The sequence below is a fragment of the Anthonomus grandis genome, chromosome 1 (genome assembly GCF_022605725.1).
Source record: "Anthonomus grandis grandis chromosome 1, icAntGran1.3, whole genome shotgun sequence".
In the NCBI taxonomy this organism is placed as follows: domain Eukaryota; kingdom Metazoa; phylum Arthropoda; class Insecta; order Coleoptera; family Curculionidae; genus Anthonomus; species Anthonomus grandis.
The window spans coordinates 13,579,211-13,606,383 of record NC_065546.1 but is presented as its reverse complement, the minus strand read 5'-3'; the positions used below and the strand labels follow the sequence as shown (position 1 = coordinate 13,606,383).

Here is a 27,173-nt window from a genome sequence, read left to right as displayed (position 1 = left end):
CAATATGGATGCCAAGTGACAGAATCCATCCAACACATAACGGGAGGATGTCAAACGTTTGCCTAATAACAATAACCTCCAAGGAAAATACAACGAAAAGATCATCAAATATCGAGATCTTGAAGGGCAAATCAGACGGCAATGAGAGATGGAGCATGTTCAAACAATTCCGATAATAATCTCGTCTGGACTTATACCAAAAACCCTTGTAGAGAACCTCAAACAACTGGGACTAAGTGAGCACCACTACAAAAACATACAAAAAGCGGTGCTACTGGGGACAGCACGGGTCGTCAGAAAGTTCATGGGTACAGAAGACTGAACACCATCCAGGGCCCGACAACCTGGAAAGGGTCCCCTCAGAGCTTAATCCTTTTGATATCTTAGATATCTGGGATAAGTGAATGTTCCCCGTAAAACGGGAGTGTGATTGCCGCAAGGCAAAAATTTATAATAATAATAATAATAATAATATTAATATTAATAATAATAATAATAATAATAATAATAATAATAATAATAATAATAATAATAATAATAATAATAATAATAATAATAATAATAATAATAATAATAATAATAATAGTAACCTTGCCCACCAGGGTTAAATGGTGACACGCACCCATTAAAAGGGAGACAAGGAGTAAAAGACGCCTCGGAAGAAGGTTGACGATGCGGACACCTGTCGCTCAACAAACTAAACTACAGCCCAACAACTACAACCACAACAAATGCAAATGGGTCAAACACAAACACCGACTCCACCTATCGAACGTGCTGAGCAGGAATTTCAACTAGCTCTCACTCAGATGGGATTGTCTATACAGCGCATGAAATGGACAGCTGTCATAGATGAAATGATTCTGTGCATTTATTTCAGGGTGACGTATACTACTAATTGGAGACAAAAGTTTATGAAGAGTTCTGTAGGGGGAATTCCTAAATCTTACCGTAAGGGTAGCTGACCAATACAGTGTAATTATCCGAAACGGACTTATCTCAGAAACACGAGGCAACAGAATGCAAAATAAAATCTAAATGCTAATTAGAAATCATCAGGATCGTAAAAGAACAAACTGAACACTTCCTCTAAAAAAATGGGTCTAACAGAACAAACTACTCAAAAATCCCGACCAAACGAACAAGTTCTCGAAAATAATCTGGTAAGAGAATTTAGAAAATCCATGATAGAATATGACGGCTCTGACCCACTTAATAGGCTCACACTATCAACGCTAAGCTCAACAAAAAGATTTGGATAGGTTTATTTAACACAATCATTTCACCAGAGTTTGCTGCAGATACAATAAGCACAGATGAACTATACATAATAATCTACTATGCATCTTTGGCTTGAAAACAGAATATAGGCCCAATATAAAGCAGAAAACACAACTGTGTACTGCTTAAATACACTCAAACAAAAACTTAATGTATATACTGCTCTTTTAAAGCGATATAAGCAAAACAATAAAAGAAAACAAGATAATGCACTTTTTATCAAACAAGAAAAAACATTTTATCGTAATCCTAGTTCTAGACACCCGACAACTACAGAAAACAATACATGTCCTATTAAAGAAGTTATTCAGCAGTTCTGGAAAGACCAGCTTGAAATACCGGTACAATGCAATTTTTGCGCCAAGTGGATTAATGAAAAAAGAGAAAGTGTCGCTAGTGTCCCTGAAACAAACAAAGATCGACTTCAAAAATATTATAAAAAATGCAAACAATTAGAAAGCAATGGGAACTAATAGAATGCACAATTTCTGGATAAAGAAGTTATGGTATACAAACGACCAATTGACGTTTTTTAATGACATATTGATTAATCCTCAATTTATGCCCTTCTTTTTTACACAGGGATCAACTTATCTTTTACCCAAAGATGATCTAATTAAATAGAATCCCGCAAAATACCACTCAACTACTTTAACAATGATCTATAAGATTCTTACTTCGTGTCTACGAGCATTGCAAATATAACCAAATTATTGTAGATGAGCAAAACAGGTATACAAAGAATGCTATAAGATGCAAAGAGCAACTGATAATTGACTCTGCTACAGGCAGTCAAGCCTATACCAATAAAAGAAATCTTTTTATGGCTTATATAGACTATAAAAAAGCCTTTGATTCAAAAAAGAGTATTTCAAGAGGACGTGCTAAGTCCTCCTTGGTTTTATCTGGCAATAAACCCTCTATCACGAAAATTAAACTCGAGTTACTATGGATATTCTATCGAAAAATATCAATGCCTGCAAATAGAAAACATCAACTGGACCAAATGCTTAAAATCGTTAATGAATTTTCGACAGACATCAGCATGAATTTGGGGATAGATAAGTGTCGGACTTTTAATATCCAAAAAGGTAAGGTTAATCAAGGTAACTTTTAGATGGAGAATCGAAACTGCATCTAGTCAATGCAAGTAGGAAAGACTTATAAGTACTTAGGAGTTAAATAAGCACAAAGAATCGACCGTCGCACTATAAAAAAGGGGTACTTATAACAGAATTTCAAGAAAATGAGACGGTACTGGACTTATTAGCAAAAATCTTTCTAAGGTAATTAAAATATACGGCTGTTTAGTGCTGGGCTACTCAGTTGGTGTAAATTGATGGAGTAGAACGGATACTGCGAACTTAGAAAGGAAAAGAAGAACCCTCCTTACTAAGTACAAATACTATTATCCCAGAAGTGCAGTTGAGAGAGCCACACTACCACGATGCAAGGAAAGAAGAGGATTTATCGATCTAGAAAAGCAATCGGATAAACAAATTAATCATTTAGAAAATTATTTGTTTAGAAAGTCTGTGGATTGATTTCTTCATGCAGCTATTTGCCAAATAGACAAGTTTTCCCCAGTTAAACTGAAAAATGAAGAAAATGTCCAATAAAGAAAACCATCAATAAATGACAAAATACAGAACTAGAAATAGAAACCTCTGCATAAAAGACATGTTAACGAGCTCATGCAAGGACATGTTGATAAATGTGCCTCAAACTATTGACTGATCTCGGGACAACTGTTTTCCGAAACAGAGAGTTCACTCTTAGCTATCGAAGATTAAATTAAAAACGCGTAATTATCTAAAGCTCATAGCAAAAGATCCAGCTATTGAAGATGATGAATGTAGATATAGATGCCAAGCATCTGAGACAATCCAGCACGTAACAGTAGATTGCCAAATATTTGTGCCCACGGAGTATAAAGTTACGATGCGATAGCAAAAATTATACATCAAGAACTCGCTCTACTAAAAAAGTAAACTGAACTGCTGTAGAATAAAAAGCGTCCTTATTAAAAGGATTCTGGAAAATGCAAACTTTAAGCTTTATTGGGATTGCACTAATTTAACTGACCAAATTGTGAATAGTAACAGAATTGACTTAGTTTTAGTAGATAAGCAACATAAGATAACATCTCTTATCGAAGTGGCTATTCCCAATGCTCATAATTTAGTTCAAGAGCACGCAGAAAAAAGTACCGCGACCTAGAAGTACGGCTACAGAGGCAATGGCAAATGAATATTGTTAGAACGATGCCAATTATAATGTCGACTATGGGAGTCATACAAAAGAACCTGGAAAGAAGCATTAAAGAACTAGGTTTAAATCAACAAATATACAGAGAACTACAGGAAGTGGAGTGAATGTTCCCCTCTGAAGAAGCGCGAGCGATTTTGGCTGAAAATCATAGTAATAATAATAAAGTTCAAGAGTCTGTCCAAGAGCATGCTTCTTTGTTTCCCCTTCTTTTTTTGAAACTGTTTTTAGCGTTTTTTTTATCAGTTTTTCGATCCTAATACATGAACATTTCAACTTTTTAAATTGTCATCTTGTATATAACAATGTTAATGTGTTCATTGAAAACTGCTGTTAAAACCTAAAGTATAAATAAATATGTATATACACAGAGTATCCCACATCGCCAAAGGCACAACTGTAGTGGCTGAATACTGCCGCCGGTATTCAAATCAAAGCAGGTATTCTTTTTCGAAAAACGTGTATTATCACTTAGTTTTTAATCAACTAAGAGCAACAGGTTCATCGCTTCTCTTATACGTCCATGAGCAGATTCTCAATACGTAATATTGGAAAGTCTTAAACTGCCACCACAAATCAGTGATTTTTTACACTGGTTTTTCTCGAGTAAATATGTGGAGAACAATGCAAAACTTTTATCGATTTCATCTGCAACCAGTCAAAGCTCTGCAGCTCACTATCCTGGGCTCTCGTATGCAGTTGGTTCATTGCATGTCGTAAATTGATTATTAACAATTTGTTCACCGATATGGCCATATTCACCCGAAACGGTGCCAATAATTTAAGAAATTCTCATTCTTGGCATCTTAAAAATTACCATGCAACAATCCTTCATTATTTTTCTTCTTTCAGACTAGTTTCACTATTCATCCAATCAAATCTTTGTATAATTTGTTTTAAAACTAAATTCGATACTCACAAATGAATATACCAAGTCTGGTACTCGAACCCAGGACCACACGACTGCTTGGTAGGTGCTGCAGGGGTGGGCTTGACGGTGGGCTGATATATGTAATTCACCTTTAGTTCTTACAAGAATAACTGTATGTATTGTTAGTTTCCTGATCCTGTCGCTCACTGGATTTAAATCTTTTGGACTATTATTTGTGGAGATATATTATGAAGAAATTTAGTGTTTGTAGAGAAATCATATACCACGACTAAACTGCTTCGTATATTAATAAATAATATCGATATCAACTTATATATTAACCATGCTTTTACTGGGAATGCTTTCAACCACATTATTAAAAGTGCTTGACTAAGCTTATAATGTGAAGGTAGACACTTTGAACACTTATTGTAATAAGTTACTTTTAGAGTAGTATTATTTTTTTTATTAAATATAATAATTTTTTACCAACATTATAGTTAGCAGTTTAAAAATTATGATATTTTTTACTAATTCATAAATGAGAATATATGTACGTACTAGGTACAAATCAAATAAAACTATAATTATTGTAAGATGGATAATTACTTTCTCACTGTAAAAGTTAAATTTTCATTGTCGCTTGTTATTTTTTTATATAATTGTTAAGTCAACATTTTTCTTTAATTTAATTTTATACGTCTTATAGACAGTCTCTTATTACTAATTTTCTTTATACCTATTCACATATATGCTTTTGTTCTTTTTTGTTCTTTTAGTTCTAATAACAGATATATACTTACTTCACATGGGCAGTCGCCCGGTACAAACTTAGGTAACTTTTTCTTTTTTGGTGGAATGCAAGCATCTGCCCGATCTACGCATTCGCAGACATGAGGCTCAGGACAAACCCTTTTAGGCTCTGGTACCTTCAAATTAAGCCTTTTAATTGGGGGAGCTATGGTAGGCCTCGGCGGTTCGATACAGGGGCATATACATTCAATCATGGGAAGTTTTTTTGGTACAATTTTGTAGCATTCATCAGCTCGCGGAGGACACTGTTTTTCTGGAGGGCATACTCTTACAGGTCTGCAAACCTACAATTGTACCTAACGTCTGACTTATGACTCATATGGCTTTTACCCTAGTAAACTTTATACTCTTCAAGAATAACGGGTTTTCACCCATATTTTAATAGAATATTTTTATTACCTCATCTGGAAAACACTTTGGGAGTCTCTTCATCTTGACTCCAACCAAGGGAGGAGGTTCAATACAAGCACAATCTTGAGGCACGTAAGGTTTCAAAGGTTTGAATTTGTAAGGATTAGAATCATCAGCTCTAGGAGTTTGACAGGGAGGAGGATGACATATCCCTCTTGGCGGATCCTCAAATTTAAAGCAAAGTCTTTCAAGCCTTGGATTTTTATCAGGCATGGGTTGGTCAATGCAGGGACAATCATTTGGTGGCAGCTTTGGAAGTTTTTTTGGTAATATTTCCAGACACATATCGGCTCGGTCTGGACATGGCACTGGCACCTTGCAGTCTTCGTATGGAGGACGTGGAGTGCAAGGAGGAACCGGTAGTCTTACTTTCGATGGTAGGAAAATCTTTTTTGGCCGGTTTTTTTCTTCTTCATCTGGGCATTTTTCCGGTTCATAGGGGATGCCTTTCTTTTTTTTATAGCCCATTGCCTTTTTAACTGGATCACAAATGTCTATACACTTCTTAGGCTTCTTTGGAATACGAATATAGTCTTTATCACATTTTGCAAAACTTCTTGAGGTTTGCAGAGGAGAATTACATTGTGGTTCTAAATAAGCATAAATTATTAAGTATTACTTTTTAACAACATAGTAATCACCTTAGAACATTGAGAGACTAGAATTAGCATTGTCGTGAGACTATGGGCAGTTTGTTTACTTGCAACATTTCTGATGCAATGATTCCAATGCACTTTATTATATCATAAAAATTATTCTGTTTCTCTTTAATAAAATATAAAGTATTTTCTTTAATAACATATAATAAGAAACTCCATGAAGAAGATCATATTCCAAGTAAAATGAATGTAGACTACGTATATTTGAGAAAAAGGCAACAATATCGCAACGCCGCTCGATCGCACTGTTGATTCCACCCAAACAAGAAATCTTTACCAGTGACGTCGTTAAAAAATATTTACATGACAAATATTTATTAATAATAGAATATGCTCTAAAATCTAAATTATAAATATTATTACCGTTTAGGAAATCTTTATGAGTTTTTTTAACGTACTTTATTAAAGTAAAATTATCTATCTAATAAAAAACATTTGTATGGAAATTAAATATTTTACAATTATTATAAATTTCTTAATAAGTTTTTATTTAGGTTTATTTCTATGATCTCCTATTACGTTTATCTATACGTTTATGAAAATGCTTCCCCATGATGTGATGTTGTAAAAGTATCGATATTTACTTGTGAAAAGATTGGCTTTAATGTGGTCCGCCACCATAAATATTTCCAGCAACTAATAAAAAAGAGACTATTCATAAGATATTTGATACCCATTTTTGTTTATAGCGAGTCAGGTAGAAATCGCCTTTGCAGGCACGGAAATTATTATTTGAATTCATTCGTGTTTATACTTTGATAACGCACTTATGCTTTTCGCTTATGTAGTCGCAGTCCGCAATTTGTAATAATAAATAAGTGTTTTGTGAAAATTATGAGTATTATTAATATTCGGTTTCACCCTGACTACATCAGAAATGGTTGAACTGTCGGATTTTGTGTGTGTGTGTGTGTGTGCAAAATGCCCAAAGTGTATAAAAAGAGTAAGAAGCGTTCTTACACGCCTCCAATTTCTAAAAAGGATAAATCTCGATCCAAAGATTCCAGTGGTAGTAGTGATGAAGACAATTGTGTTAATCATAAACGTAAGCGATCATCAAAAAGCGCTACCGAAAAAACTGTAAGTCATAAAAACCTTTGTTATGTACCAGAACTCAGTGATCTGCAATCCACATCCACAAGTAATATTACGGGTGTTATTCCAGTATTTGACCCGAATATTATGGAAGTTTCGGAGTGGATTAATATAATAGAGTACAATGCAAATATGTATAAGTGGTCAAATAATTTTATTGTGTGTCAAGCATTAAATAAGCTTGTAGGAACTGCCAAAACTTGCTATGATAGTTTTGTACAGTATGAATTAGGGTAGTCTAGTTACACTTGGGCAGATTGGCGTAATATTTTAAATGTGACATTTCAGAGTTCAAGAAATGCTTATAAATTACTGATGGATTTAGCTAATTATAAACCATCTGAGGATTGTTCTTTATATGAATTTTACTTTTCTCATATGGCAAAAATTAATAAATTAAAACTTAATTTCTCTGAGTCGGATAAGGTATCTTAAGTTATTGGAGCTATTAACGATAACAACATTACGTCAGCAGTTGAAGCTTCAAATATTAAAGATCCTAACTCCTTAGGGGCTTATTTAAAAAATAAGATTTTTGTTGGTACGCCTAACCTTTTGGTGTCGGAGGTTTGTCAACCTAGTACTTCTAAGAATTATGTTAATAATAAACCTTATTATACAGGGCCTTCAAAGCCTAAAATACCTGTAATATGTGTATCGTGTGGCAAAACAGGGCATGATAGAAGTGATTGTAGACATAAAAATAAAATATGCAATTTTTGTAAAAAGAAAAGTCACATCGAAAATGTTTGCCGTAATAAGCAATACAATATAAAGAGACAAAAACCTCTAGGTTTTGAAAAAAATAATAAAACAGATAGAAGTAAAGGTTCTAATACTGAAAATGTAAAAGTTATTGACAATAAAAGTAACTTATCAAAGTTTTTAAAAAATATATATGTAAGTGGAAATAAAATTCAAGCATTTATAGACTTTGGCAGCAGTGCTTGTTCTCTAATTAAGTTAGAGGTGGTAAAGAATTTTAAATTAGAAGTAAAACCTCTCATGGAGGACGTCAACTTATCTGGATTTTTAGGTTTTGGGACAGTTGAAGCGACATACGTGGAAGCAGAAATACAAATAGATGAAGTCAAACTAAAAATTATTTTGTATGTAATGAGCGATTCAAATCTGGAAGATGACGTCCTCATCGGAAGAAATTTTACAGAAATTATAAATATTATGTACTATCGCATTGATGATAAACTTAAACCTATGTATAATGAATGGCTAAAGACTAATAATAAAATATAACTATCGGTAACACAAGAGGAAAATCTCCATAAAATTTTATTAGAGTATAAGGACTGTATGTAATTTAATTTAAATAATCTTGGTAAAGCGCACTCAGTATCACTTTTAATTGAGCTTACAACAGATAAACCTGTAACTCATCGCTCTTATCGTTTTAATTAGAACGATAAACAATTATTATGAAATATTTTACAGGAATTGGTAAATGCAAAAATCATACGAGAAAGCAACTCACCTTATGCAAGCCCCGCACTTTTGGTAAATAAAGGAGACGGCGCCAAGCGGCTGGTGGTTGATGTTCTATCAACAAAATTACCATAAAAAGAAATAATTATCCTATGCCTTTGATTGAAGAAATAATTGATAATTTGAGCGGATATAAATATTTTATAACGCTCGACTTAGCATCGGGATACCACCAGATACCCATGGATCCCGATTCTATTCCTTATACCGCATTTATTACACCTGAAGGACACTACGAATACGTACGTATACCCTTTGGTCTCTGTAATGCTCCTACAGTTTTTCAAAAATTTGAGTGAAATATTTAGTCCGCTTAGAAAGCATAACGTCATACCGTATTTAGACGATATTTTAATTCCTTCGAAAACAATAAAAGAAGGATTGGAAATTTTGCGTGCAGTACTTGATATAACGCGTGAACATGATTTAACGTTAAAGCTAAGCAAGTCATCTTTTCTGACAGAAAAGATGACTTATTTGGGGTATGATATTTCACTCAATGAAATAACACCATCAAAATCAAAAACAGAGGCAGTTCAGAATTTTCCTTATCCGAAAAATCAACATCAGCTCAGACAATCTTGGGATTAGTCGGGTATTTTCGAAAATTCATAGAAAATTTTGCGAGAGTTACTGGCCCATTAACGAAATTACTAAAAAAACAGATTCGTTGGAAATGGACTGAAGATCATAAGAAAATTATTGATCAACTTAAGCAAACAATTTGTCAAAATCCTATTTTATCTATATTTAATCCCAAAATTCCTGTTGTGGTGCATACCGATGCTAATCGAGATGGTTTCGCCGGTATTTTAACTCAGAAGATTGAAAATAAAGAAAAACCAATAGCTTTCTTTAGTAAGCAAACCAATGACGCGAAAAAAAATTATCATTCATTTGAATTGGAACTGTTAGCAATTATCAAAACTGTAGATCGTTATCGGTATTATTTATTAGGATATGAGGATAGGATAGTACGATTATAATAGATTCTAATACTGTCAAAAATGCCCTAAATAAACAAACTATAATACCGCGAATAGCACGATGGGTTCTGTTTTTGCAAGACTTTTCTTTTACTATTCAACATAAGGCTGGGTGTCAAATGCAACATGTAGACGCATTAAGTCGCAACTTTGAAAGTTCGAATAACAATGATCAAGTATGCCTAATTGAAGAAAATGATTTTTTACGCAAGGCGCAAAACCAAGATGAATATATTGTAAATATTAGAAATATATTATTAAGTGGTGATTTAGATAACCATAAAGATATATTTAATAATTCTGATTTAAGAGGAAATAAGGTATACAAACTTACGTCATTTGGACGTAGATGGTTGGTCCCTAAGGCTTGTAAGTGGCAAATAGTCAAGGCAAATCACGATGATATAGGTCACGATGATATTTTTCTGTTGATAAAACTCTAGATAGTATTAAACAAAAATATTGGTTTCCAAAAATTAAAAATTTTGTCACAAAATATATTAAATCGTGTCTACCTTGTCTATACCACAAAGAAAATGGTGGTAAAAAGCCAGGCTATTTACACTCAATTCCCAAATATGCTAGACCACATCATACGCTACATTTAGATCATCTTGGTCCATTTATATTGTCCGAAAGTGGTAACAAATATGTGTTGGTAATAGTGGATGGATTTTCAAAATTTGTATATTTATACGCTCTTCCGGATACATCTGCAAAGTTTGTTATCGAAAAATTAAATGATTTATTTTCAATCTTCGGGAATCCTCAAAGAATCATAACGGATGCTAGTGCGGCATTTACGTCAAAAGCTTTTAATAATTTTCTCCAAAACAAAGGTATCAAAATATTTGTTAATGCTGTGGGACTACCCAGAGGTAATAGCCAATGTAAACGGGTCAACAAAACTCTTTTGGATGCGTTGGCAACATCAGGAGCCAATTTGGAACAAAACAAATGGGACACCACTACTCTTTAGAATGTATAGTTGGGGATAAATAGCACAAAGCACAGAGTTACACGACATACGCCAGCTGAATTACAACTAGGTTTGCAGCTCGATACTGGAAATCATCAGTATGATAGTGAAGACGAAGACTTAGTGGATGTAACAAAAGCTAGATCAAACACTGCTAAAAGACTCGAGGATAATCGTATAAGGCAAAATGTGACGTTTAATAAGAAAAGAAAGCCACCTACTTTATACCAAGTAGGAGACCTTCTTCTATCAAAAGTAAACTGTTTTCCAGCAAACGAAGAAAGCAAGAAACTTCTTCCAAAATATCGAGGTCCATTTAGGATAATGGAAGATTTACCGAACGACCGGTACCGAGTTAAGGAGGACAGATTTACTGAATGATCAAAACGACCCTATGAAGGAGTTGTTGGTGTTGAGCATTTAAAGATGTTCAGCTTTCAACACAAATAAGGTAAGCATGCTCTCAATGGCAAATGTTACGTCCTCAATGGCAAATGTTATGCTCTCAATGGCAAAAGTTACGCCCTCAATGGCAAATCTTATGCTCTCAATGGCAAATGTTATGCTCCCAATGGCAAATGTTATGCTCTCGATAGCAAATGTTTTTTTTAATAAATTTTCCCTCTTAGCGCCAGATTTGTTTTATGTGATAGATGGTTGCATTATGGATGGGATATATATTTGCTTTTACAGGTATAATGTGTGTTTTCCATAGTTGTTGTTATTTGTGGCGGAATAGCAGATCTGGGCCATTAAGACGAATATTAAAACTAATTACGAAAATATGATTTTTATGTTTTCTTTCCCCTATCTTTTCAGTAATCTCAAGGATGCGGACGATCGGGACGACCGTCATCATAGGATGGCCGTGTGGTCCGCCACCATAAATATTTCCAGCAACTGATAAAAAAGAGACTATTCATAAGAGATTTGATGCCCATTTTTATTTACAGTCAGGTAGAAATCGCCTTTGCAGGCACGGAATTTATTATTTGAATTCATTCGTGTTTATACTTTGAAAACGCACTTATGCTTTTCGCTTATGTAGTCGCAGTCCGCATTTGGTAATAATAAATAAGTGTTTTGTGAAAATTAAGAGTATTATTAATATTCGGTTTCACCCTGACTACATTAATTGCGTTTTTTCCATGCTGCCGCTCAAGCTTTTATCATTGTAACAGTTCACAAAAATACTGAAATGCATTCTTTTTTCTTTTTTAATCAAAAACTAACGTAAAAACACAGAACTTCACAAATACTGATTGTAAACACAAAACATTTAATCGGTTATTACTTATTAATAAGAATGTGAATAATTTCGCTATGGCTAATTTTTGCTTGGAAGATGTTATTTTTTCGCTTAAAATAAGATATACCTATTTCTACTTTATATTCTTCACGCAAAATCTAATACCAATAAGTTAAAAAAGCATTATAAAATATGTTGATATATAGCTGAAAGTTACCTCTTTTGAAAACGTGTATAAACTTGAGAACAGAAAATCGGTGAATATATTTGTAAACAAGACACCCTCTTGCCCCTGTACACATGGTGAACTCAAACAAAGTTGTTGTTTACTAATTCTAGTCTTTCAATGTGCTAAGGCAATCATACATACCTATTTTTTCTTTTGACAGAATATTGGCGTTCATCATAGAAAACTTGGAAAAACTTCTGGACTGCAGGTTTGTAACTTCGTTTCTATTTTTGGATAATAAGCTTACATCTATGGCCGATTTTGTAGTCATCTTTTCATTCGTGTTTGCTTCAGTTCTTAACCCTCTTGAACTTGGAGAGATCTTAAAGGCTTTAAGCGTTTCATTTTCTGCGCTGGTTTTATTTTTTTGTAAGCATGGATGGCAGTATTTATTTGCGGATATACAAGATATATCAGTTTTTTTTAGGTATACATTTTCTTGACGTTCTTTTAATTTTATTTTTATTAGGTCGGAGTAGCAACTTTTGTAGTTTTCAGAGCCTAAGCAAAAAAAAAATATATTTATAGATATCTTTGAATTTATTTCTTATCTTTAGAGTTATTATTAGAAGAAAAATTTCATTTTTTTTTTAAATATAGAAATGAGCTGTAAAAAATATAGAAATGAAGCTGATTAAGTAGAATTTATAATTTAATAATAAATTTATATATTCCTATACACTTTCCTTCTTAGGTATAAAAATATCTCTACCATTGGGTCAAACTTTAAGTTAGTAGACAGATAGTAGGAAAAAAATAGTTGCCTTATTAACTTAAGACTAAGAAGTGTTATTGCAAGTTGCAATTGATTTTACATCAAAGACCTGAATTAACTTTGTCTACTAATATAAATGTTTCTTGTTTTTGGTGAACCGTAAACATGATTAATTAAAATGTTTACGTATTTATTTTTTTGACTTGAAATGAAAGCAAATATGATCTCATCTTTATCAACAAAATAAATTCATAGCAATGAATTGGATAATAATTACATAAATGTCTTTAAATTTTGTGGCATATATAAAAAAAATCTATACCGATAATAATATTATGATTAATATTAATAATAATAATAAAAATAATAATATTAAATATAATTTAAATTAATAGTAAATTTGATGTAAAAAGGCTCATTTGTATTATTTTTATTGAGGAGAAAAATAGCAACCCCTATCACATTACATTATTAATTATTATTATTATAATCTAATACTATAAGAGCAATTTACTATGTTAGTTTCAAAAATTCAAAATTCTTTTTTTGCCAATATTGTATTAATTGATAATTTTTCTATATTCTTTGTGGTTCTTTTTCTGATTCCAATTATCCTACTGCTATCATTCGCGCAAAATAAAAATTCAGTTTAATAGAATTTTTAAATATTTACATTTTATGTACAGGTATTAGTGTTTGTTTTTTTATTATAAATCAAATAAAATTAATTAAATTGATCATTTATTTACTCAGATTTTAATATTTATGTTGAAGTATGGACTGTATTTGAAATTGTTTACTGTTTATTATTTAATTAGTAATTGATAAGTTATTATTTTCCCTATAAATAATTATTAAACACCAAGATGGATTCACCTAATTTCATTTATTATTTTTTATTTATAAAAAGTTTCAGATAATGTGTAAACATGGTTTAAATCTTCGAATTCCATATTGAGCAAGAAATTTATTATTTACATTTAAAAGAGATATTACTGATGGAAATGTGGAAATGTGACAAGTCATTTTCAAATTGTTTAGAGGAATTAAAAGAATTAATAGTGAAATTAGTTTACTTGTACCTCAATATAATCTTAAAATGTATTTTATTATTTCGTATCTAATTAAAAGTTTATAACAATTCTTGTAAGCAAATATGTGTAAGTACGACAATATCGTGACAAATATTAAGAATTTTCTTTTTAAATAAACAGGAATGAATCAGGAACAAAATGTGCATTTTAAACTATAAGTCGCTAAATTTACTATTTGTATTTAGTAAGTATTTTTTTGAACTATTGTAAATACCGCTATTAATCAAATATTACTTTCAATATACTATTAAACCTTTTTTTTCAAATTTGATTTAGGTTAAATATTTTATCCTTAAAATTAAATTTTCTAGGTATTGACCTTTTTATAACAATACCACTTTTAACAAACTGTTAAGAAATTAAGGGCACTAATTGTAGCATTTCGTAACTAGTGCAAGAATATTAAACGAATTCAGATTCAGTGACTTTGGCGCCATCTAAGAGTAATGCTTTAAAACACGAAATTAAGCATTACAGAATGGTAAATTATTTAAAGGAATTTGAATCTAAAAACAATAAACAAATCATGGGCTTAGTATTACAATAAGGTAACTCAGTTTTTAAAAGAAACGATACTACTGGTAACTAATCTACCAGGTCTGCTCTATATTATCCTTCCGGTACTAACGTGCGGACTGCGAGTTCGTTTTTTCCGAAAATTGGCCGGTATTTTCCGAAGAATTCCGAGTAGGCAGCTGTACCGCTCAGTACCTGTTGCGATTGGGGGCTCCAATTTAGTGTTAAGTGGTAAACAGAGTAGGGTGCTTCGTGTTGGAGTTAGGCTCTTATGCGGACTCTCACTCCGCACGTTAGTGTTTATGCTAATTTTTTATTAATTTCTGCTTTATGCAAATTAATAAACCTAAATATTCGATTAGATGAGGTTGCGACTGATGAGGAGCCATTTGATGACGACTCGAGTTTGCAGGATAATGATGAAGAGACTCAAGATGATGAACATGATATTGATGACCCAAACAACATCTTGGATCTTCCAGATGAAATAATGGAAGAAGTGGCGCACGAAAAAGCTGCATATTACATTGGAAAAGATGGCCAAACCAAGTGGAGAAAGCATCCAGGAAACTCTCAGGTACGGACAAGCGCCCTAAATATTATCAAGTTTCTCCCTGGGGTAAAGGGAAATGCAAAAAGGTTAAAATTTGCCGCAGAGATCTGGAGTCTATTTTTCACAAATGAAATGTTGCAAGTCATTGTTGATAATACAGATATCTACATTGGAATGTGCAATTTAAATCCAAACAACCGATCAGCAAGGCCCACAGACATTATTGAGTTGAAAGCGCTTACAGGATTGCTTTATATATGCTCGATGTCAAAAAATAGTCGGGTAAATGCCTGCGACTTATTTAGAACAAATGGAACATCCATGGAAATATTTTGTTTGACAATGTCTCGGGAAAGATTCAGATTTTTGTTGCAGTATATTCGTTTTGATCATAAAAAGACAAAAATATGACAAATTAGCACCGATCCGGGAGATCTTTGATTCATTAAATTCTAATTTGTCTAAATATTTTTGTATTTCCGAGCTCACAACAGTGGATGAAATGTTGGTGGCATTCCGAGGGAGATGCAGGTTTCGAGGATATATGCCCAATAAACCTAACCGATATGGTATCAAAATATATTCTTTAGTGGACGCAAAATTGTTTTACACTGCGAACATGGAAATTTATGTTGGGCCACAACCGATTGGACCTTATAAAGTGCAAACTGATAATATTTCCCTACTTTCCCGTCTTTGTCACCCCATCTCAGGAAGCAGCAGAAACATTACCATGGACAATTTCTTTACCAGCATGGCTGTTGCTAACGCCCTTTCAACAAATCATAAACTTACGATTCTTGGTACTATTAGAAAGAATAAAAGAGAACTTCCACTTGAATTTATCCAACCTGCTAAACGACCCAACCAGACAAGCATGTTTGCATTTTAAGACAAAGCAACCATAGTATCGTATATTCCCAATAAAAATAAAAATGTGCTCATGTTGTGAACTATGCACCATAATGAAGACAAAATAGACTAAGAAACTGGAAAACCACAAATAATAGTTGATTACAATCAAACTAAAGGTGGGGTTGATACGGAGGACAAGATGTGTGCAGCCTATGATTGTGCCAGAGCTACTCGTCGCAGGCCAATGATTATATTTTTTATGCAACTTAATATAGCTGGAATAAACTCCTTCGTTATTTTCAAGAGCAATTCAAAATATATGGATGATATACCTCGAAGAATATTTCTGGAGAATCTTGGTATGCAGTTACTAGACGGACACATACGACGAAGAGCTACTAATAATCGGATACCATTAGACTTCGCCTTAGAGAAATTTTATATTTACCACTGCAGGAAGAGTTACCCAAATCAGAAACCGCAATCATAAAACGACGCTGCTTTTATTGTGATAGAAAGAAAAATAGACCAACGAGATTTAGCTGTGCATACTGTAACAAACCTATTTGTTTGGATCATGCCAACTATATGTGTAGTGACTGTATGGCTGGTGGAAGTGACGAAGATTGATATTATTTTAGTCAGAGTTTAGGTTAAAAGTTTTATTTTTGTTTTTTTGAAATGTAATCATCTTTTGTTTATGTTGAAAGTTTGTTAGAAGTTCTGTTTTTGTTTTTGATAATGATATGTTTCGATTCTGTAATTCTTACAATTTAAAGATTGTTATTTTTTTTTTAAGATTTTCAACGATTTCAATAATTTACCTATAAAATGTGTAAATATATTTATATTTGATGTGTCTATATATTTCCACCAAGACTAATATAGTTATACAGAATTTTTGATAATTTTTCACTGAAAAAAAATATGCGGAGTGTGAGTCCGACGTTTATGTCACATAAGTCCTCGTTAGTACCGGAAGGTTATGCAATAACTAGATTATTTCTAAAGTAGTCCATTTCTGCGCAGGCGCAATTGTTGAAAATAGGTATTTCTTAAATACGCGTGATACTTTTTACTAAAATTAGGTATCTTATCAAGTAATAGCAGCAAATTAAATACGGCATTTTCACTTATCCAGTTGTTTCAGTCTTTGGTAAACAGTGGAGCAACACGTGTATAGTGCTCGTGAAATTTGTTATTGTTTTGCCAAAAATATGAGTTCCAGAAGCAAAAGAATAGTTGTAGCAGCTCTTAACCCTTTGTGTGCTAGTATGCCTGCGGTGAGGACACTTACAAATTAATTTTTACTGATGGTCCTGGTGTGCTTACAGCGAAGATATCATTGATGACGTATGCGGAAGCGTGTCGGTCCTCTAAATTTAAGCGCCAATAAGAGTCGAGTATTATTTGGACAGTTTGCATATTAATGTTTGTGCACGTGGTATTGTTGTGGTAACAAGTTTCCTTGTTTTTTGGTTGTTAGAGCAGTTTTTGGGACCATGGGTGGTAAGATTTGCTTTTATATTAGAAATAAAATATCCAGGATGATATTTATGTTATCGCTAGAATGCAATTTTGAGAAAAAGGTATTAGTTTTATAGAAAATATATGGTGTGCTCAGGGCGGTGACACCAGTCTCTTAGGCAAATAATTTTCTCAAAATTTCATGAGTATTTTTTTAACGGTTTTTTTATAGTATTTTATTTTTATTTACAGATAAATTTTATAACAAGCTTATAAATCTCAACTCAAATTACCTGTATGGTTATTTGGAAGAAATTCCTTGTGACAACGTTAGCGTGTTAGGAGATGTTAGTGAAGATGAGATTGAAGGGGACGCAGAAATAGTAGGCCCAACGGTAGCGGCGTCGCCAGCAATTGATTTGTTTGACATAGAAAATATGCCTATTATATGTGGGAATGATACTTTGTCCCAAGACGCTGATGCTGACTTAGCCGAATGGAGCAGTGGGGATGGGCTACCTTTGTCACTAATACGAGCCCAGGAAATTCGCAAAAAAACTATATGGACTAACTCCAACTCTGTGTTCGAAATTTTAAAGAATTTGGAGCAGAAATAGGACCAAACATTCCCACCGATATAAAAAAACCCCTACCGACATGTTTTTGCATATATTTCCTGAGCATCTGTTAGACCACATAGCTTTTCAAACTAACTTATATGCCTTGCAAAGAAACGGAGGTAATAGGCATGCATTTACGCCTACTAATGTAAAGGAAATAAAGGGTTTTATTGCAATAAATTTGATAATGGGCATAAAAAAGCTACCCAGCTACAAGGATTACTAGTTCTCACGATTGGAAATGAGAAATCCATTCATAAGTTCAATAATGTCAAGAGACAGGTTTTCATAGATGTTAGCCAACCTGCACCTAAACGACAACTCTGTACAGCCTGGCCGTGATCACCAAAACTTTGATAAGCTTTACAAATTACGGCCTTTGTTACAATACGCTTCGCGTATTGTGAGAACGCACCGACAAAAATTGGTGGAGGTTCCGACACAAAAACGCTAATAACTTTTGTTCTATGGCGAATTTTTCTTTCGGGTTTTTACCGTTATATGTAGGAAGGATGAGAGTATATAACGGTGAAAAAAAATTTTCGAAAACGGTTTTTTGACGAAAAATTTTTCCATAGGGCTCACGATAATTCGATATTTATGTTTTATAGTTTTTTTCAATTTTCTCCGATTCTATGATAGCTACAACCGATTTATTTTGACATGCGCATACCTCGTAATATGCCTGAGAACTTTTATTTAATATAAAAAGTTGTCAGAGTTATAGTTTATTTATAAAAAAATAAAAACCATTTTTTCGAAATTTTTCGTGGGACCCTTTCGATGTTCGACCAAAAAAAAAATATTTTTTTATTGAGTTTTTTTACTGGAAATTGTTAGTTTAGGGCTTACTTTAAAATTTGCCAATAATCGTAAATAAAATTTCCCACATTTTTACTTATACCTCGGCTTCTATAGTTTCAATTCATTTCGTTTTTGGTTTCTTTTATTCCTTATTCTCCTCATGTCAATTCTTTTTATATCTTATTTACTATAAGCTTTTAAAAATAAATTTGAAAAATAAAAAAAATCGACATAAAAACACGGTTGTCTTTTTCCAATACTCTAATAAATGGGACCCTCTTTTTCCTTTATCTTGTGACACGGATAAATCGTGAAAAATTTATTTATAAAACTTTTTTACTTAATTTTGAATGGCCTTTAAGGTAAAAAAATACATTTTGAATTTGCAGCATAATTTAAAAACGTAAATGAAATTATCTGCATACTATGGCGAATACGCCATAACGTTCGTCAGTACAACAGTGTATTATAATTGAGGACTCTATTTTAGCGTATTTACCATAGATGGCGCATTATAATAAAATAAGAAGGTATCATTGAATATTGGTTATTTTTATACGAGTTACTTGAAAGCGGAGCGTATTGTAACACATCATGGTTCTCTGAAGCATGATACCCAGAAATAAGTAAGTAATATTTCAATGAAATTTATTTCTGATTATAATAGATAATGAGACCTTCCCTTTTCTCTCGGTATTTACTATAGATGTTAATTTTTTCGAAGTACTAAAAAAAGAAAAAGTTGGGTAGAGCACCATGCCGAGACTAAGGTTGAACTCAGAGCCTTATGAGGATACAGCAGGTCTCTTCCCCACTGCGTGTTTAGGGCACTCCTTGGATAATTGTGGAGATTTTTTTTTGTAGTACTGACAAAAATTTTAAAAATTTCTAATGGTCCCCACGGACCAAAGTAATTGCGAAGCGTCTACTTGTTAGATGTATTATCGGATACATATAAAAATGCTTTGAAACCAAGTCAACATCAAGCTATTGATGAGTCGATGATCCGATTCAAAGGACGAAGCTCCCTAAAACAGTATATGCCAAAGAAACCAGTAAAACGTAGCTATAAAGTTTGGATTCGTTCCGAAGATTTAGGATACGTATGTCAATTTCAGATTTACACTGGTAAAATAGGTCAAATGACCGAAAAGTCTCTTGGTGGTAGAGTTGTTAGAGACCTTACGAGAGACTTAGTTGGAAAAGAGTACGAAATATATTTTGACAATTATTTTAATTCGGTCGAGCTGCAAAAACAACTGCAAACCGAGTTGATTAACGCTTGCAGTACCGTCAGAAAAGATCGAAAGAATCTACCAACAGATCTACTAGGTGACAAGCAGTTAACAAGGGGTGAATTCGATTGGAGAGTTAGCAGTGATGGGTTGACATTTTTGAAATGGATGGATAATAGGCCAGTCCATTTTTTAACTAATTATCTGGATCCATGCAAAAATCAATGGGTTTCCCGCAAAAAAAAAGATGGTTCCGCCGAAGATGTTACATGTCCTGAACTAGTAAAGAAATATAATAAAATATAATAATAAGACGGACATGCTAAAAACTCTTTATGAAGTTGACCGAAAGTCGAAAAAGTGGTGGCATAGAATTTTTTTCTATTTCATAGATTTATCCTTAGTCAATGCATTCATATTGTATCAAAAAAGAACGGATTCCAATGCGCAACTTTCGCCAAAACTTTTTCGACTTTCAGTTGGCCTAGGACTTGTGGGAGCCGAACAAGGTTTACCGAAAAAGGGTCGGCCATCAGCAACGGTAAATCATTTCAAACGTACTGTACCATACGAAATTCGGTACGGCTCTTGTTTTCACATGTCTCTATATGGTAAGCCTGGAAGATGTGCTTTTTGTAGTACCAAGGCGGAACCTCACAAATCAAGATGGCATTGTACAAGGTAGCTGTTGATATTACATTAATAAATAAATAAACATAGTTAATTATTCTTATTTTTTTAGGTGTGATGTTGCCCTGTGCCTTTCAGATAAGAAAAACTGTTTCCGTCAATATATTCTAGCAATAAAAAATTAGTTTTTGCCAATTTTTTTTTGTTTATCTACCAAGTATCCTTACAGTGAGCAGACCTCATTGTAACTAACTCATATGCAAAAAAAAGATTTAATATTAAAATATCATATTAAATAATCTTTAATTAATTAAGCAAAACAAAAATTTTCACCAAAAATAAATCCGGCCTCAACGGGTTAAGAATCTAAATAAACATACAGGTATGTTTTTTGTTCGTACTTTTCTTTAATTAACAAAAATAATTGTCGTTTAGTTTTTGAGGTTACGTCTATAGTATTTTATATTGCAATACAATAAAAGTAGGGAGATTATCAATAATTGTTTGAATTTTTAGTGTTTCTCTAGCTATAATTGTATATAATTAATAGGTTTCAGTACAGGAATACGACCTATTATAAAGGGTGTCACAGAATTTAATGCAGATTCACATAATATGCGTATATTTATTATTTAGGTTAAAAAATTTTTTTTTTCTTATTATGCGTATCTGTTAATTCACCGACTTCAATTAACTAATAAGTTTCTTGTTAATTCAAAACTTTTTAAGATCGCTCGTTGACTGCAGATTATTAAATTTTTTTGCCAATATATTTTTTTTGCTTTTCTGTTTAGCGAAACTATGACCTCTACATAAGATGTATATACTATGGTGATTTTATTTTATTTTAGATATGGATGCAATGCCTTCCACATCGTAAGTAAGTCAGTACGCTGAAATTGCATCAGATGCTGAGTCTTTTTCGGCTGAGGTTTCAGAGTATTCCCCGTCTGAAAGTGATGACTCAGGCGACGACTCAAATGACACTTCGTTAATAACAAAAAGGGAAGGGATAGCAAAAAAAAACAATTAGCAATTCAGTGTCGTTAGCGGAACAAACAAAGCCTGATGGAAAAATAAATCAAGAAGAGTTTGATGCAATGAAAGAGACTTCTACAAGAACCCTAAAACCAAGAAAACGACTTAGGCAGCCCGAAAAGTGAACAAGAAATGTATCAAAAAAAAAAGCGACCACATGGAGAAGCCTATAACTCGTTTCAAAAAACTTTTATTTCGGGAGTTTGTATGCGTGATCCTTATCCGATAGCTTGCCGAAAAAAATATTTTTTTAGATTTTTCTAATGAAGAAAGACTTAATATCTTTGAAAGGTATTATAATTTGGAGACTTATGAAAGAAAGCGAGATTTAATTTATAGCAATACAGATAAATTGGCAAAGAAAACTGTATCAAGAGAAGGATCAAGACGAAATTATACAGTACACTTTTACTTGTCAAACGATAGTAATGTTAAAATCAAAGTTTCTAAGACTATGTTTCTTAATACACTTGGCATACGAAAAGGTGTTGTTGGTGTAGCAATGATAGAAAGGACTTAAGACAGAAAGGACTCTTAAAGGACTTAAGAAAATACTAGTGAGCCTAGCACAAGAGGCAATTACATAAAATAACAAACTGCAGAAAATATTTTAAATCATGTCAGACGGTTGTAGAATCATACTATTGTCATTCAGATTCAAAAAGAAAATATCCTTCTCTTAACATAAATTTAATGTATGGAATGTATACCAAGAAAAGATTGGAATAGAGATTTACCATCTAAAAAAAGACCAACGTTGTACTTGTATGACTTACAAAACCTGTGTAAATAAGGATCAATTAGAAGAAAAGTACCAAAATCACCCTTTAGCCAAAAATCAAGCACGACAGGAGAAAAGGGATAATAAGGAACGAGGACAGGATGCAGTCACATGTCAACAATTTGTAAGCTGTAATTTTGATCTTCGGCAAGTTTTGTTAGCCCCAACTGAAATGGAATGTGACTCCATGCATTCAGCGATAACAACAGAGCAGCAACGAGTGGGGAAAGTGAATTGGCCAGCGGACTGCAAGACAATTGCTCGCAGTGCAAGAAGAGAAGGCTATAGACCTTACGTTGTCCACGATATGTCGCATTATTAATTCATAGATTGAAAATCTTTTTTATTAGTAAAACGCAGGCCTTTATATGCGTCGAATTTACCAATATCAAAAGAAAAGTATGACGACTTGAATTCTCTATTCAAACAGGCTTCCCCAGCAATCGGAATAGAATATAAGCCATTTTATGAAAATTTGCCACACAAAGGAGACCTAAAAAATAAAAAAAATAATTGCCAGGAGTCTAAAAGTGATTAGCTTAAATTGTTTGTTTTTGTTGTTAATAATGTATTTTGTCAATTTATTAATAAATAATTTTAAATATTTTCCTAAAATTGTTTTATTCACAACTAGATACCTAATTATGTCGGAAATTGGAATATCAAAAACACAAGTAAATAACTTGTTTATTCATGAATCAAAAAGTAATTTTGAGAGAAACTCGTTTGGTTTCCATAAAGCATTCTATTTTCCATAAAAAAAGTGTAACCAATACAGTAAAATAAAGTGTTGACCAATACAGAGAAAAAACAAATAAAGATTTTTCACAAAATATTGCATTATTAAAAATTCACATTCCCAATAATGTCACTATTTGAGATATCTAGTTGTAAGTCTAAGCCCACAAAATCTAAGTTATCAAAATTGTTGTTAAAAAAATATTTTTTAATATATATGTAAAACTAAAAATTCTGCAATACTCTTCATTAGTAACTTTTATAGATTAAATTACCAAATCATACAAACCATTCCGATTTTGCTGTTCTTTCCTATTTCTACGCATTTCAGGAGTTGATAACTCCACCCTAAATGGGTCCACGTCCTCTGCATTGAAATTTTGATACCTTGGAGGACTAAATTCTAGTATTTGTTGGCGTAATGACCAATGCTGGTTATGAGGATTTGGCTTATTGACATTAATTGAATTTTTCGGACTACTGGGAAACTTCAAACTCTCCTTGATGCTAGTTGTGTCATCGTTTGTGCTGCTTCCTACTTTCGCAATACAACTTTTAGTGGTAGACAAAGAACGGTTTTTTGTCTCAGGCTCTTTAAATAATGGATTTGTCGAGAAGCTTCTACATTGAGATTTAGGGGTTGTTGGTCTTGATTTATTAGATTTAGGTTTGGGCAAATCCATCTTTAATTAGTATAAATAAAAATAGTATTAAAAATGTATATTTAACAGCTTTTACTTACTCCTATAGCATCTTTGGCTACAAATTTTTTTGGTTTCTTTGGATATTTTAAAACGGTAGTAGGTCTAATTAACATAACAGAATAAAGGTTATCTGGTGAACCGTAGGGTCTCATGTGACATGGTTGCAAATGAAAACACGAATCAATCTTGGATTTAGATACAAAAGCATCGATAAGATCTCTACTTTTTGAGCACCTAGGTCTTGCTGCCTCTAACTCATATTGTTCTAAAGTCTGAATTGAATCCCTGTTAAAATCATCTTCTGGTTTATTTTGGACTTGTGGTTTTTTTGCTGGATCTTCACGCCATTGCACTTCCTTATCAGAAATATCAACCGATTCTTTAGTGGAGACAGGTTTTGCTGGAATAAAAGCATTACTTTTATCGCCTCTGACCATGTATAATATATTACCGTAGTATTCCTTACTGAAGCATAAAGATCTGCGATTAGCAACTTTAGAGCTGTAGTTAGATCTTGAGCATGATAATGATCTTTCCGTTGTATATGAGGAAGATAATGCTTTTACAGGTGAGAGTGATCGGAAACTTCTTTTACGAACGATAGTTGTAAATACATTTTCCTGTAAAGATAGTAATTCTGTAAATCAAATGTTTTCAGATTTTTGAGCAGTTTAAGATTTTAATTATTTCTTAACGATGTTTAGAATTTTTGTTTGTTCTTTATAGAAAGGGTATGGTCTATAGAACATTATAAAATAAAAATATTTTTAAATGATATTTTACTCTAAGTAACCAAAATAATATTTTACTTCTATATCACATAATTTTCAGAACATTAAAATGCGAAAATTTTCCATTATGTTAATTATTTAGGTTAAGGTTGTTAGTTATTCTCAAAATTACTGATAAATTCTTGTTTATGATAAATTCTTATTTTCTTTAAAGTACTTAAAAGTGAATTTTCTATTGTTTAAGATTCGTATTACTATGTGAAAAATATTTAAAAAAAATTTATTCGTGTTAAAATTTTTTTTGGAAAATCTTTGGAGCTTTACATAACCACCTAATAGCTAAGAACTAGAATCTAGTTCATATGAAGTGCCCCCGTGTAATGTCCTGCACTATTTCAATACATAGAACTATACTTATTTGATGGGTATGTAATAAAAAATGTTACGGATAGAAAAATAGGTACTTACGCTGGTGGCCTTGAGACTGGGTAATTTTAACACTAAGTTTCGTATCATTTTACAAAAATTTTGCCTTTTTCATGCATGAAATTGGATTGACGTTTACATCGCTTGTCAGTCGATAAGCGTAAAGGTGTTAACGTTACTGTGGGATATGACATCATTTTGATTTCAATTTGACTGGTGACCGAGTTGTTGTTTGTAAAGTACAGATCGTAGAATAGGTACTTAATTCTAATGTTATATTTATAAAAACCTAGCTTCTAAGTTTTCCTAAATTTGTTCATGTAAAAATTTTCTACCTAAAATGCATAGGTAAATGTGTTGTTAGCAAAGAACCCTTAAAATTGTTGATCCTCTGTAGTACGTTTATTTATATACTTAATATACAAAATATGTATATAAATCAACATATAAAAGGTAAGAAATACTATTAGCAGAAATTTATTTAACCTATTAATTACATCTTAATACCGATATAATTAATTTTCTGGTGTAATTGATTTTAATTAATTTTCATGGAAATTTGGAATTGCAATTTAAATTTAGGTTAAGATTGATGATTATTTTATGTCGCATTAAGTAAAACCCTTGTATTAAAACTACAAATAATAGTTGAGGTAATATTTTTAAGGTTTGGTTGATGGTTTTAACCTATAATTTCGAAGCTAAATGTTTAAACTATACGACGATTTTTTTATTGAAAATTAAAATTATACCTATTCCAAATCTTTTTTTTTACTTTTATATACATGGTGTTATTATCTTAATTTAAAAAAAAAAAATTTTTTATTATATTTAAATACTGAAATGCGTAGATATTTTTTAAAAAGCCTAGTACATCTTAAAACAGCAATATTTTAACGTAGCAGATTGTTAAAAATTTTGAATAGTAACATCTCTCATTTAAATAGTATATAGAGTGTCTGTCGGATAATCAGTTAAAAATGAAAAAGAGGATTGTACATGAATATTTTAGGCCAGGTATGTGTAGATCGAGATCCGTTTTTAATTTGCTTTTTATCTTCAAATAAACTTCACTTTTAATTAGTAATACACCACAAGTTGATATTTACCTTTCAAAATATTGTTTTGTTTAATAGTCCTTTAATTAAATACTATGATTCAAAAGGATCTGTATTATTTAAGAGAAGAAAAGGGATAGTAAATAGTAAGCAATAATAATTACAATAATTGTAGAGTTAACTAAGTAAAGAGATAAATCCTGTTTAATGATTAAATACAATTCAATAAAACTGCTCTTATCATTCAAACCTTTTATTTATGCCAATATCTATATAGCTAATCCTCAGAAGAGCCTTTATTGTGATACAGTTTAGTCAAACCAAAGTTCATATAAAATAAAGTTTACCCAAGCTAGTAGCATTTTGTATCAGAAAAGGTGTGTTGTAGTTACTTAACATCTGCTCTCGTATATAATGTTAGAGATAAATAAGTGTTTTATTTTTGATGAATTTTAAACAACCATGTAAAACAAATAAGTGTATTACGAATTATAGAACTTAACAATTTAAACGTCACGTAAAGTCTGAAAACTAAACTAAGACCAGAGCTATTCATGTTTTTTTCCTTGTTCAGCATTCTCGCCATTATTTATTGTCATTCATTTTCTTTGCTACCAAATCGCACCTTTTTTTTGCTTCTAATTTTATTGCTTTCAAATCTGGATGGTCTTTGTTACTGCGTCTAATTTCATGTCCAACTTCAGGCCTGAAGCCGTAAAGAAGTTCGCTCGGAGATACGCCCGTTGTTGCATTCTGCGTAGAATTTATACCACGCTGTACCCTATACAAAGGTGTATCCCATTTATCGTGTTCACCTTCGACGCTAGCGCGAAGAGGCTCTAAGATGGTCTTATTAGAGAGTTCCAC

General features: G+C 32.3%; 1 protein-coding gene across 5 annotated transcripts in view; it reads right to left on the bottom strand.

The window, feature by feature from the left end:
• The window catches only part of LOC126734535 (uncharacterized), a 39,696-nt gene extending 14,243 nt beyond the window's left edge, over window positions 1–25,453 (bottom strand). For 4 of the 5 annotated variants that reach the window (XM_050438213.1, XM_050438226.1, XM_050438234.1 and 1 more), the window contains exons 1-7: window positions 25,291–25,453; window positions 24,543–24,711; window positions 24,130–24,491; window positions 23,677–24,070; window positions 12,483–12,842; window positions 5,633–6,234; window positions 5,224–5,517 (exon numbers count right to left, since the gene is read on the bottom strand). In XM_050438213.1, coding sequence (XP_050294170.1) covers window positions 5,224–5,517; window positions 5,633–6,234; window positions 12,483–12,842; window positions 23,677–24,070; window positions 24,130–24,491; window positions 24,543–24,711; window positions 25,291–25,338 — 2,229 coding nt within the window. In that variant the 5' untranslated portion in view covers window positions 25,339–25,453. The remainder of the gene's footprint in view (window positions 1–5,223; window positions 5,518–5,632; window positions 6,235–12,482; window positions 12,843–23,676; window positions 24,071–24,129; window positions 24,492–24,542; window positions 24,712–25,290) is intronic. The other variant, XM_050438221.1, reaches the window with a different exon arrangement.
• Window positions 25,454–27,173: the final 1,720 nt, after the last annotated feature.